We start from the raw sequence: 13213 nt of genomic DNA, 5'->3' as shown, positions 1-13213 counted from the left end.
GCAAATGGGTCTTCCAAGTGGACAATGACCCCAAGCATACTTCCAAAGTTGTGGCAAAATGGCTTAAGGACAACAAAGTCAAGGTATTGGAGTGGCCATCACAAAGCCCTGACCTCGATCCTATAGAAAATGTGTGGGTAGAACTGAAAAAGAGTGTGCGAGCAAGGAGGCCTACAAACCTGACTCCGTTACACCAGCTCTGTCAGGAGGAATGGGCCAAAATTCACCCAACTTATTGTGGGAAGCTTGTGGAAGGCTACCCAAAACATTTGACCCAAGTTAAACAATTTAAAGGCAATGCTACCAAATACTAATTGCGTGTATGTAAACTTCTGACCCACTGGGAATGCGGTGAAAGAAATAAAAGCTGAAAGAAATAATTCTCTCTACTATTATTCTGACATTTCACATTCTTAAAATAAAGTGGTGATCCTAACTGACCTAAGACAGGGGATTTTTACTAGGATTAAATGTTAGCAATTGTGAAAAACTGAGTTTAAATGTATTTGGCTAAGGTGTATGTAAACTTCCGACTTCAACTGCATATATATTTGTTACTGCTCTACTAAAACAATCTCGACCAACAGCCTAACGACAAAACAATCGACCAATTGACTAATTGGGGTCAGCCCTAGTGTGTAGTATAGTATTCTACAGAATTCTATAGTAAGCTGTAGTATTTTTCATGTGGGCATTGACTCTCTATTGCAGTCAAACCATGGGAATTGATGACATAATACGGGCAAGCAATACAATAACCTCAGTGATGGACAGCCAGGCAGGCATCCACCTCCCAGACAACAAGCTACAACAGAATGGCATGATACACAACACTGCAATCTGTCTATTCTAGCCACTGTGTATCCTTGACTTAACTTCAAACTGCTTCAAACTACACACGGCCTCGTTTCCTGAACATTTCCTGTACGACTGCCAGATCCAACCCTGAAGGTTGTTTTTTCAGATTATGTGTATACAAGAAAAACACAACGTTCATTACAGCGATAAACTATCCTTGCGATGCCAGCATAGAGCTGAGTAGTACATTACTAGCCTGGTCCCAGATCTGTTTGTTCCAACTCCTATGCTCATTGTTATGCCGATGGCAAGACAACACAAACAGATCTGGGACCAGGCTAGTGCATTCCCCAGAAGGCTGTGAAACAAGCAGTGGTCTGACGCTCCACAGCAGCATGCACCTCATTAGCTAATCTAATTTACTAATCAGGGCCTGAAACCCTGCTACATAAAGGAAGAGAGAGGCAGGGGGTGACGTCAACTCCCAAACTACCAGAAAAACTGCTCTACTGCAGCCCACAGAGGAAGAAGTTGGTATGTAAAAGAAGTTATGTGAAGACGGTTCCATTTTGGTTCCACGGTTCCGTATGGAACACAGAACAAAATTCAGGGAATTCTGGAACTCTGAGAAGTAGTGTTTGGGCTGGGAGGAAGGATACAGAGGTAATAAGGTTGGGTGCTTTTGGTGCTGTACTTCTTTTCAGAGGTATTCACAGAAATCTTTTGCGTGACAGTAATAGCCAGTCCTTTTCATATCATTTCCCACTGGCTCCATCGTCTTTTGTGACGTCCTTTTTTTGTGACTGAAAGCAAATGTATATATACACACACACACACACATATTACTTGTCTACAATGTAGCTGATGGCTGTTGAAAGGGAATAACTGGAGCCATTGTCTCGACCCACTGAGGGAGAGTGAAGATGCGTGGGCAAATGCGTCAGAGCAGAGCTACTGACGGACATACAGGGACCGCTCTCTCTTTTCTCCATCTCCTTCCATCGCTCTCTCTCTTTGTTACCTTACCTGACCACTTTGGTTCCTCCTCTTATGGCCTGCATATCAATCATACACCCAGTGTTCATGTACGAAGCCAGGTTGATCTCTGAGAACTCCGCCTGTGAAACAAGGACAAAAACACCACGCTGATTATACACATTATTCACTGTAAATTACTGTAAAACACAATTTCCATTTGGTGTATATAGGCCTGAATCAACAACATAAAACAGAGAGAGAGAGAGAGAGCGAGAGAGAGAGAGAGAGAGAGACAAAGAGAGAGAGATACAGAGCCAGAGAGGAGAGACAGATTGGATAACTTGATTAGTCTGAGTCTGTCTGTGTCTGTGGCCTCCCAGAGAGGACAGGACAGCAGAGGCCTTGTGACAGGGAGGGAGGCTTTAGCCCAGGCAGCTACTTAATGACTTGATCAAACTCCCAGTCAGAGCAGAGATCCTCTCTGGAGGGGAAGGGACACACTGCAGCTTGGCCTGTCTGGGAGAGAGCGCTGGGAACAGAGGGACTACAATGGGGCATTAGGGGCCAAGTGCCTCCATTGTCTCTTGTGTAATTACAAGTTAGAAATAGATTTGCTCCAGAGATTTAACTCCCATGAATCTGTTTTTTTTAGTCTCTCACTGGCTGACTGTGTTCTCAGGACAGTACCTCGCAAGGGGACACGTGTTAAATGCATATTGTGCCTAAATGTAATTAATTCATAACAGATTCCAAATCTACCTACATCCGCTTCAGCCCAGACACAATCACATATATTATTAGCCATTAGTACATTTTGCTGCAGGGTAAATACTGTACAATCAGGCACTTGCACAATGAGTGTGGCCCAGTGGGGGAACTTGTTAATGAGACACACATCCTCTATGTATGGCATGTCTGCTAAAGTCAGGGCTGATAAAACACACCATATTTATGCTAGAGAACCACAGAGACAGACAGGCCAATGAATGATGCTGTCCTAAGCCAGGAATCAGGAAGGGATTAAACGCTACATTTAAAATATATTTTACATGTTTTTTCAAATCATAATAAAATAACAAAATCACTGCAGTCATTTCAGTTTGGGGTTTCGTTTGATCATATGCTGGGTTCATGTCGTTGTTTTTGGCCTTGGGGACCTTGTTTGGGTGTTGGTACCCTAAAAGATTTAGCTTCACTGAGGGCCAAAAAGCTAATGAACCCTAAAGAAAAGACAACATTCCTGCCTTACTTTACTATGAACATGCTTCCAACATGTTAGCTCTGTGGAGATGGGGAGGCCAGTCTACTCAGGATGGAAGGAGAGGTGAGGGTTAGGGGTCAAATGTCAAGAAGGATCGGTTTCAGTCCGTATACTGCAGTGTGGGATGTTACAGAGTTAGAGTAGAGCTCGTCTCAGGCACTCCAAGTCCTAGCTAGGTGCTCCCATTAGAGGTTATGAACCAAAAGCCCCAGAGAGAGATCCGTAGGAGTAAGAGCTTGACCTCGGAACAGCAAGACGTTGACCTCCGACTTCTAGTGGTAACATTTGTCAGACTTAACATCACTTTGAAGAATGTAGCGTGACACTAATGCAGGCATTTTAATGGGTCCTCAATGTGTAGTCCTGCAGCTTTTCTACTATGAAAAATTAAATTTGGCGGACCTGGTTGACTCCCAAACACAACTTTACAGATATAATTTGTCATATGAGGAACCTACATGGGCTCGTGGTGGGCCAAATGCAATAATTCACTCTTCCTATAGGCTACATAGTTAAACAATGAGTTACTCATCTGAATAAACAAGCTACGCTGAGTGTACAAAACATGATGAACTCTCCATGATATAGACTGACCAGGTGAATCAAGACGAAAGCTATGATCACTTATTGATCTCACTTGTTAAATCCACTTCAAATCAGTGTAGATGAGGGAAGACAGTTGAAAGAAGGATTTTAAAGCCTTGAGACAATTGAGACATGGATTTTGCAAGACAAAAATATCTATGTGCCTTTGAATGGGGTATGGTAGTAGGTGCCACGTGCACCGGTTTGTGTCAAGAACTGCAACGCTGTTGGATTTTTCACGCTCAACAGTTTCCTGTGTGTATCAAGAATGGTCCACCACCCAAAGGACATCCAGCCGACTTTGGAGTCAACATGGGCCAGCATCCCTGTGGAACGCTTTCGACACCTTGTAGAGTCCATGACCCGATGAATTGAGTCTGTTCTGAGGACAAAAAGGCGGGGGTGCAAGTCAATATTAGAAAGGTGTTAACGTTTTGTACACTACATCTATATTCAGATTGTGGTGGAGTCACAAACACAGAATGGGACTGATATTGTTTAGCTGCTCTATTGTTAATACGAACTTTGTCAAAGTAAAGCCACAGAACGTCGTTAGAACATGTGCTGTGCAAATAGAAAAACAAAAGCCATCTGTGTAAGCATTGTATTTGGCCGATGAACGTGGCTGACAAAAACTCCCCAGAACATGGATGACTTAAAGTTCCGATACAGGCAATGTGAGTTCAGCCTCTGAAGTATTGATGGAGAAACATGAGCTTGTCCTCTAACCTCAGAAGCACTCTGAAACCCCACTAATATGTGTCAATCTCAAAAAGGCCACAACCTGAAGAGACCATTACTTTCCTTAACTTCCAGTGTTTGTTGTTTGTGAGGCACCAGCGTTGCTCTTCAGCTATCTATCTGGGTCTCTGCAGAGTGGATACTTTGTAGGAAAGGATGCAGGCCAAAGCCTCCATTTATTTGAATAGAAAACAGTGTCTTCTGTACAGTTTGTTGCAACCAATATACTCCAGAATCCTATTCAAAATGCTCAATTGTGGCCAGCACAAACAAAAAGTATGGGGGAGTATGTCTTCCTCATTCGTTTGTTTCCAGAACAATGTGCCAACTTAACAAAACAGTATTTTTTTCTGTAAAAAAATACCCTCTTTTTATTTATTGTGTTGCGCTTACAGAGGAGGAGAAGAGAGCAGGGGGCGAGTAAATGCCCAAATCTCATTTACAGGACAGCGAGGCGCCACTCACTCTCAATGCGCCTCAAAGACACAACACACTGGAACTTGGCTCCCTTCCTCTCCTCAGCTCCTCTCCACTGATACCCGCCTCTCAATGAAACATCTGTGTGCTCGGCACAATGCTTTACCATCACCAAGGAAGACTCTTAAAAGACGTAACAGACACACACAGAGGCGCTAACTTTCTCACACACACACACACAAATGCACAGAGAATCGCGCACATCTACACACACGCCACATAAACCAGTATACAGATCTGCAACTCATCCCCCTGGCAAATTGCAATCCCTCAGCAGGGGCCTACATTGACATTTGCTGTGACCAGATAAAACCAGAAGAGTGGGCTAGTTTCTGGCAACAACCAAAAATGCTCCACAACTCCTGCTATTGGCTGGCTGGCTCGGTGGGGCCCTCTGTCATTGGACAGTTATGGATGAGCCGTTTTTGTGACTGGGGCGAGTGCCCGGGACACAGGGCCCGTTTGACAGTGCCATGGTTACCATCAGGGTAATAGATTCAGATTTGTGTTAGAGCAGCTCTCACCCTGGGAAAGGAAAACAGGACAGGATACATGGGAACTGCCTTCTCTCCCCTTAAACTGCCCCCAGTACACGATTCTTCTTTCCTCTATAACCGCCACTGATGTCATTTAATGCTGGATCTCTGTGTTACAGTTGCAGTATTTCTAAACGTGCCAGGAGGCTGCAGTACAGGTCTTTGATGCTGGTATCCAACATACCAAGCAGTCTGGCCAGAGAGCCATCTTTCTAGGACAATTCAATGAGTGCCTAAATGATACTCACACCAAATCTTCCACAACCTGTTAATATTCAAGGAACGGGATCTGAAGTACTAACTGTCCTATATGTGATTGTTTTTAAAGCCATACCCTGGCCTCAAGAAGAGTGTTCCATGATTTAACTGATTAAAGTCTCTCTCGTGGCTCTGTAATGTTCCATCCTTGTAGCTGCCTTGGTCAAATCTGGACTTGAGATAGAGTGCACATGCATAACTCAAACTTGTCCACGAATTTGTGTATCAAATCATATTTGATTTGTCACATGCGCCAAATACAACCTGACAGTGAAATGCTTACTTAAAAGCCCTTAACCAACTATGCTGTTAAGAAAAATACCTACAAATAAAATCAAATAAAAGTATGAAATAATTAGAGAGCAGCAGTAAAATAACAATAGCGAGGCTATACACAGGGGGTACCGGTACAGAGTCAATGTGCGGGTGCACTGGTTAGTCAAGGTAATATGTACATGTAGGTAGAGTTATTAAAGTGACTATGCCGACAATAACAGAGAGTAGCAGCAGCGTAAAAGAGGGGGGCGGCAATGCAGATAGTCTGGGTAGCCATTTGATTAGATGTTCAGGAGTCTTATGGCTTGGGGGTAGAAGCTGTTTAGAAGCCTTTTGGTCCTAGACTTGGCGCTCCGGTACCGCTTGCCATGCGGTAGCAGAGAGAACAGTCTATGACTAGGGTGGCTGGAATCTTTTACAATTTTTAGGGCCTTCCTCTGACACCGCCTGGTATAGAGGTCCTGGATGGCAGGAAGCTTGGCCCCAGTGATGTATTGGGCCGTACGCACTACCCTCTGTAGTGCCTTGCGGTCGGAGGCCGAGCAGTTGCCATACCAGGCAGTGATGCAACCAGTCAGGATGCTCTCGATGGTGCAGCTGTAGAACTTTGAGGATCTGAGGACCCATGCCAAATCTTTTCAGTCTCCTGAGGGTGAATAAGTTTTGTTGTGCCCTCTTCACGACTGTCTTGGTGTGCTTGGACCAAGTTAGTTTGTTGGTGATGTGGACGCCAAGGAATTTGAAGCTCTCAACCTGCTCCACTACAGCCCGTCGATGAGAATGCGGGCGTGCTCGGTCGTCCTATTCCTGTAGTCCACAATCAATTTCTTTGTCTTGAGGTCATGTCTCTGACCTCCTCCCTATAGGCTGTCTCGTCGTTGTCGGTGATCAGGCCTACCACTGTTGTGTCATCGGCTTACTTAATGATGGTGTTGGAGTCGTGCCTGGCCGTGCAGTCATGAGTGAACAGCTCCCGAGTGGCGCAGCGGTCTAAGGCACTGCATCTCAGTGCAAGAAGCATTACTAGTTGGGGCGGCAGGTAGCCTAGTGGTTAGAGCATTGGGCCAGTAACCGAAAGGTTTCTAGATCAATTCCCCAAGCTGACAAGGTAAAAATACGTCTCATAGAAGTAATTTAGCTCGTCTGGTAGGCTTGTGTCATGGGGCGGCTCTCGGCTGTGCTTCCCAGCTCTACCCTTTAGCTCAGTGCGGATGCTCCCTGTAATCCATGGCTTCTGGTTGGGGTAGGTAGGTGCAGTCACTGTGGGGACGAAGTCATCAATGCACTTATTGATGAAGCCAGTGACTGATGTGGTGTACTCCTCAATGCCATCGGAAGAATCCCGGAACATGTTCCAGTCTGTGATAGCAAAACAGTCCTGTAGCTTAGCATCTGCTTCATCTGACCACTTTTTTATTGACCAAGTCACTGGTGCTGCCTGCTTTAATTTTAGCTTGTAAGCAGAAATCAGGAGGATAGAATTGTGGTCAGATTTGCCAAATCGAGGGCGAGGGAGAGCTTTGTACGTGTATCTGTGTGTGGAGTAAAGGTGCTCTAGAGTTTTTTCCCCTCTGGTTGCACATTTAAAATCAAGTCAAATGTTATTGTTCACTTACACATGGTTAGGAGATGTTAATGTGAGTGTAGCAAAATGCTTGTGCTTCTAGTTCCGACAGTGCAGTAATATCTAACAAGTAATCTAACAAATTCACAACAACTACCTTATACACACAAACGTAAAGGGGTGAATAAGAATATGTACATATAAATATATGCATGAGCGATGGCCGAGAGGCATAGGCAAGATGCAGCAGATGGTATAGAATACAGTATATACATATGAGATGAGTAATGTAGGATATGTAGACATTATTAAAGTGGCGTTATTTAAAGTGACTAGTGATACCTTTATTAAATCCATTTATTAAATGTATTAAAGTGGCCAGAGATTTGAGTCTGTATGTTGGCAGCAGCCACTCTATGTTAGTGATGGCTGTTTAACAGTCTGATGGCCTTGAGATAGAAGCTGTTTTTCAGTCTCTCGGTCCCAGCTTTGATGCACCTCTACTGACCTCGCCTTCTGGATGATAGCGGGGTGAACAGGCAGTGGCTCGGGTGGTTGTTGTCCTTGATGATCTTTTTGGCCTTCCTGTGATATCGGGTGGTGTAGGTGTCCTGAAGGGCAGGTAGTTTGCCCCCAGTGATGCGTTGTGCAGACCTCACTACCCTCTGGAGAGCCTTGCGGTTGTGGGTGGAGCAGTTGCCGTAGCAGGCGGTGATACAGCCCGACAGGATGCTCTCGATTGTGCATCTGCAAAAGTTTGTGAGTGTTTTAGGTGACAAGCCACATTTCTTCAGCCTCCTGGAGGTTGAAGAGGCACTGTTGTGCCTTCTTCACCACATTGTCTTTGTGGGTGGACCATTTAAGTTTGTCCGTGATGTGTACGCCGAGGAACTTACAACTTTTACCTTCTCCACTACTGTTCCGTTGATGTGGATGGGGGGATGCTCCCTCTGATGTTTCCTGGAGTCCACGATCATCTCCTTTGTTTTGTTGACGTTGAGTGAGAGGTTATTTTCCTGACACCACACTCTGAGGGCCCTCACCTCCTCCCTGTAGGCCGTCCTACCACTGTAGTGTCACCTGCAAACTTGATGATTGAGTTGGAGGCGTGCATGGCCAAGCAGTCATGGGTAAACAGGGAGTACAGGAGAGGGCTGAGAACGCACCCTTGTGGGGCCCCAGTGTTGAGGATCAGCGGGGTAGAGATATTGTTTCTTACCTTCGCCACCTGGGGGGCGGCCCGTCAGGAAGTCCAGGACCCAGTTGCACAGGGCGGGGTCGAGACCCAGTGTCTTGAGGTTAATGATGAGCTTGAAGGGTACGGTGTTAAATGTTGAGCTATAGTCAATGAACAGCATTCTTACATAGGTATTCCTCTTGTCCAGATGGGATAGGGCAGAGTGCGGTGTGATGGCGATTGCGTCGTCTGTGGACCTATTGGGGCAGTAAGCAAATTGGAGTGCGTCTAGGGTATCAGGTAGGGTGGAGGTGATATGATCCTTGACTAGTCTCTCAAAGCACTTCATGATGACAGAAGTGAGTGCTACGGGGCGATAATCATTTAGTTCAGTTACTTCTGCTCTCTTGGGGACAGGAACAATGGTGGCCATTTTGAAGCATGTGGGCACAATAGACTGGGATAGGGATTGATTGAATATGTCCGTAAGCACACCAGCCAGCTGGTCTGCGCATGCTCTGAGGACATGGCTAGACGGCATGCTCTGAGGACATGGCTAGGGATGCCGTCTGGTCCCGGCAGCCTTGCGAGGGTTAACACGTTTAAATGTTTTACTCACGTTGGCCACGGAGAAGGAGAGCCCACAGTCTTTGGTAGCGGGCCTCAAAGCGAGCAAATAAGTTGTCGATGTCCGCGACGGGGCTGGTTTCTTTTTGTAATCCGTGATTGACTGTAGACACTGCCACATACGTCTCGTGTTTGAGCCGTTGAATTGCGACTCTACTTTGTCTCCATACTGACGCTTTGCTTGTTTGATTGCCTTGCGGAGGGAATAGCTACACATTTAACATGCTGGTAGAAATGAGGTAAAACGGATTTTAGTTTTCCTGCATTAAAGTCCCCGGGCACTAGGGGCGTTGCCTCTGGATGAACATTTTCCTGTTTGCTTAAGGCAGTATACAGCTCATTGAGTGTGGTCTTAGTGCCAGCATCGGTCTGTGGTGCTATGTAGACAGCTATGAAAAATACAGATGTAAACTCTCTAGGTAGATAGTGTGGTCTACAGATTATCATAAGATACTCTACCTCAGGCGCGCAAAACCTAGAGACTTCCTTAGATATTGTGCACCAGCTGTTGTTTACAAATACACAGACCCCCACCTCTTGTCTTACCAGACGCTGCAGTTCTATCCTGCCGATACAGTGTATAACCTGCCAGCTGTATGTTATTCATGTTGTCGTTCAGCTACGACTCCGTGAAACATAAGATACAGTTTTTAATGTCCCGTTGGTAGGATATACATGCTTTTAGTGCGTCCAATTTATTATCCAGTGATTGTACTTTGGCCAATAGGACCAATGGCAGAGGCAGATTAGCCACTCATCGGCGGATCCTCACAAGGCACCCCTATCTCCTCCCGCGAATCCTCAGTCTCTTCTCCAGCAAATGACAGGGATGAGGGCCTGTTCGGGTGTCTGGAGTAAATCCCACTCATTAAAGAAAAATTATTAGTCCAATTCAAGGTGAGTAATCGTTGTTTTGTTGTCCAGAAGCTCTTTTCGGTCATACGAGACGGTAGCAGCAACATTATGTATAAAATAAGTTACAAACAATGGGAAAAAAGAAAACAAAATAGCATGGTTGGTTAAGAGACAATAAAACATCAGCCGTCCTCTCTGGCGCCATCATGGAACTGAGTGTTTGTATGAGAGTGTTTGTGAGTATTTTAAAGTCTGTATTAGGCCCTCTGAACAGCCGGCGGAGGGTACAAATCAGCATTCTGAGAGCACTCTGCCCAACTGTACCACACACGCACACACACACACACACACACACACACACACACACACACACACACACACACACACACACACACACACACACACACACACACACACACACACACACACACACACACACACACACACACACACACACACACACACACACACACACACAGGGCCCCAGGACAAGTGGACAGCACAGTAAAAACAGCAATAGACTCCAAATATGGTCCCCCCTCCCCTTCCCTCTCCTCCCCCTCCTCCCCCTCTCTCCTTGCTAGCATCACACAACACAAAGCTCATCTGAAATCTTTGGGAGTATTTTTTTACAATTCTGCTAATGGGTGTCATTGAGGTTCATGTGCACAAGGTGCCTTTCACTATGGTCAGGTGACAAACTTGTAAACGAGAACTTTGGTGGTCCGGAGTAAAACCACATGCAAATCTAAAGCATTATCCCAACAGTCAGAATGTGATAATAAGTGATTTTACTCCAACTACGCCGGCTTCTGCCGGCAAAAAGCCTGTGATCGATAATGACATCTGCAACTGTTATGCAACAATTCATGAGGTGTCATGCTCTTAGGACACAGGGTACTGATAAACAATGACCAATAGCTCAACTCCTAGAACTGTGGCAAAGGATTCTCTGCTTCATGTGCGAGACCCATTTAGACTAAACCTCCTGCTCCTCCCCCCTACCACCCCCAATCATTACATGGCCCATTATATCTCCTGTAAAAGAAACAGTCCCCCTGACCAGATCCCTCTCGATATATACAAAAGCAACAGTCGGAGTGGGAAACCTAAAATAGCTCCTGGTGATGAACGTAGATGTGGGGTAGGCAATTGAAGGCTCCTATCTTGTGGTTTCCTTTGGGTCCAAACATAGCTGTTTTTCTACAGCAGAAATGACTATTTACTTGGACTAGATACACTCCACCTCATTTATCTGAACAAACAAATGTGTGCTGCATTGTAAGGCAGTGGAGTCTGAGGAGAGCAGCAACCTTTCCATAATAGAAACCTTATTATCGTCTATATAGGGCACAGCTGCACTTGTTCAAGTTGGTCAAGAAAGGGCAACAGGAGTCTTTGTACAGTTTGCCAGTGCTGAACCCTCGTAAACGATTTCCAACTGAACATCAATCTTGTAACAACGTCAACACAGATGCCCTGAACCTCTGGGGGTGGAGACGTGAGGCGATTACTAAGGGTACGGATTACACAGACCCAATTGGCTGTGAATCTCCATTTCTGCAGAAGAGAGGAGCGTGGAAGAACAAGGTGGAGGGGAGCGGAGCAGAGCAGAGCAGGCATTCTGTTCTCACTGAGGTCATAGGCCTGGTGAGCAGATGTTGTCCCTTCTGACCCAACTAGAACTCATTCTAATCACATAATTTGTCCAATTGCGCAAAATTGAGTACTTATTTTCCTCTACTCATGAACAAGGGTTGTCGAGTACCAATATGTACCCAGTGGATGGCTATTATTGTATTTGAATCATGTCTGTGATGTTAATATCACATTGACGCAGATGAAACGAGCAAGCAGCCTTGGAAAAAAACATCACTCACAGGGGAAAGAAACTGGATGTCATGACCGAGATCCTCCGCTTGGCACTGCTTAGCCGCCGAGCACAGAAGGGGAGCACACATCCAAGAGACTTCAAAAGAGACACAAAAAGGCATTGTGGGAGATAGTGGGGGAAAAAAACAGAAGCCCCGTGTATGCCCCTTTAGAGCACATCAACAATCTGAACACACACAGGATCTCCTGGCACAAGTGTGTAGAGATAAGAGTGGGCACAGTCAATGGCGCTGGGTATCTTGGAGCACTTATTGAGAGATTGATAAGACTCCCAGAGGGTAAGTCAATGAGGATCTGGGCAGAAGCTCATGGCCAGGCCAAGGTTGATCTGTGCCAAAGGAAAACCCTGGGAACGAGTTCAGTTGGACGTGACTGGCATGAGGCAGGATACCTGTGGTACCTAGGGCAACATCTGGCCCTCAAGAAAGTCTAGCAAATCAGACACAGCATTTTCTTTTACTTGTTAAACTTGAACTTGCAGCTTGGAAAACTATGACAGTGATGGGATTTGTTCACACTCTTTTCATGTATCGTATACGTCTACTTGCAGATGTGCACCACACAGCAGAACGTTCAAACTTTGCTGAAGCCGTCACTGGACAAGCATGACGAATGCTAGCTCCACGCTAGATGATAACGCTCATTGTTATGGAACTCGTGAAAAGTATGGAGCACAAAGAATCAACTGATTAATGTTAGGTGGGACCTAACGTTCAATTGATGCACTGCTCTCCATTCTATTCATGCAACCCCAGTGAAATACGAGTGCGAAGAGTACATGAAATAACGCATGATGTTCCTTCTGAAACTATGCTATTCAGGCACAAGGTGTTACCTCCTGTGGGTCTGTCCTCATCCTCCAGGTCTACAGTATGTTACCTCCTGTGGGTCTGTCCTCATCCTCCAGGTCTACAGTATGTTACCTCCTGTGGGTCTGTCCTCATCCTCCAGGTCTATAAAAAAAGGCTCCGAGCTCTGTTTGTAATCTGCACAGTGCAATGGAGAGTGTTTTGAAGACATGTTGTACTCTGTGTTTAAGTGTTTTATACATGTCGAGGCGCCGGGAAAGTTAACCTTCAAAACAGGGCCTCGTCGGTGTGGAGGCGTGTTTTATGACAACATGCTCACACCTGAAATATTTTAATGGGGTTGGGCAGAGAGGAATATCAAGAGATACACTATATATG

General features: G+C 45.5%; 1 protein-coding gene across 1 annotated transcript in view; it reads right to left on the bottom strand.

Moving 5' to 3' along the window:
- Positions 1 to 13213, bottom strand: part of LOC120031885 (synapsin-3-like) — a 117277-nt gene that overhangs the window by 82284 nt on the left and 21780 nt on the right. The window contains exon 3 of the mRNA XM_038977693.1: positions 1825 to 1916. Coding sequence (XP_038833621.1) covers positions 1825 to 1916 — 92 coding nt within the window. The remainder of the gene's footprint in view (positions 1 to 1824; positions 1917 to 13213) is intronic.

This window comes from Salvelinus namaycush, chromosome 38, assembly GCF_016432855.1.
Source record: "Salvelinus namaycush isolate Seneca chromosome 38, SaNama_1.0, whole genome shotgun sequence".
Classification (NCBI taxonomy): Eukaryota; Metazoa; Chordata; class Actinopteri; order Salmoniformes; family Salmonidae; genus Salvelinus; species Salvelinus namaycush.
This window is presented reverse-complemented; position numbering and strand designations above follow the sequence as displayed.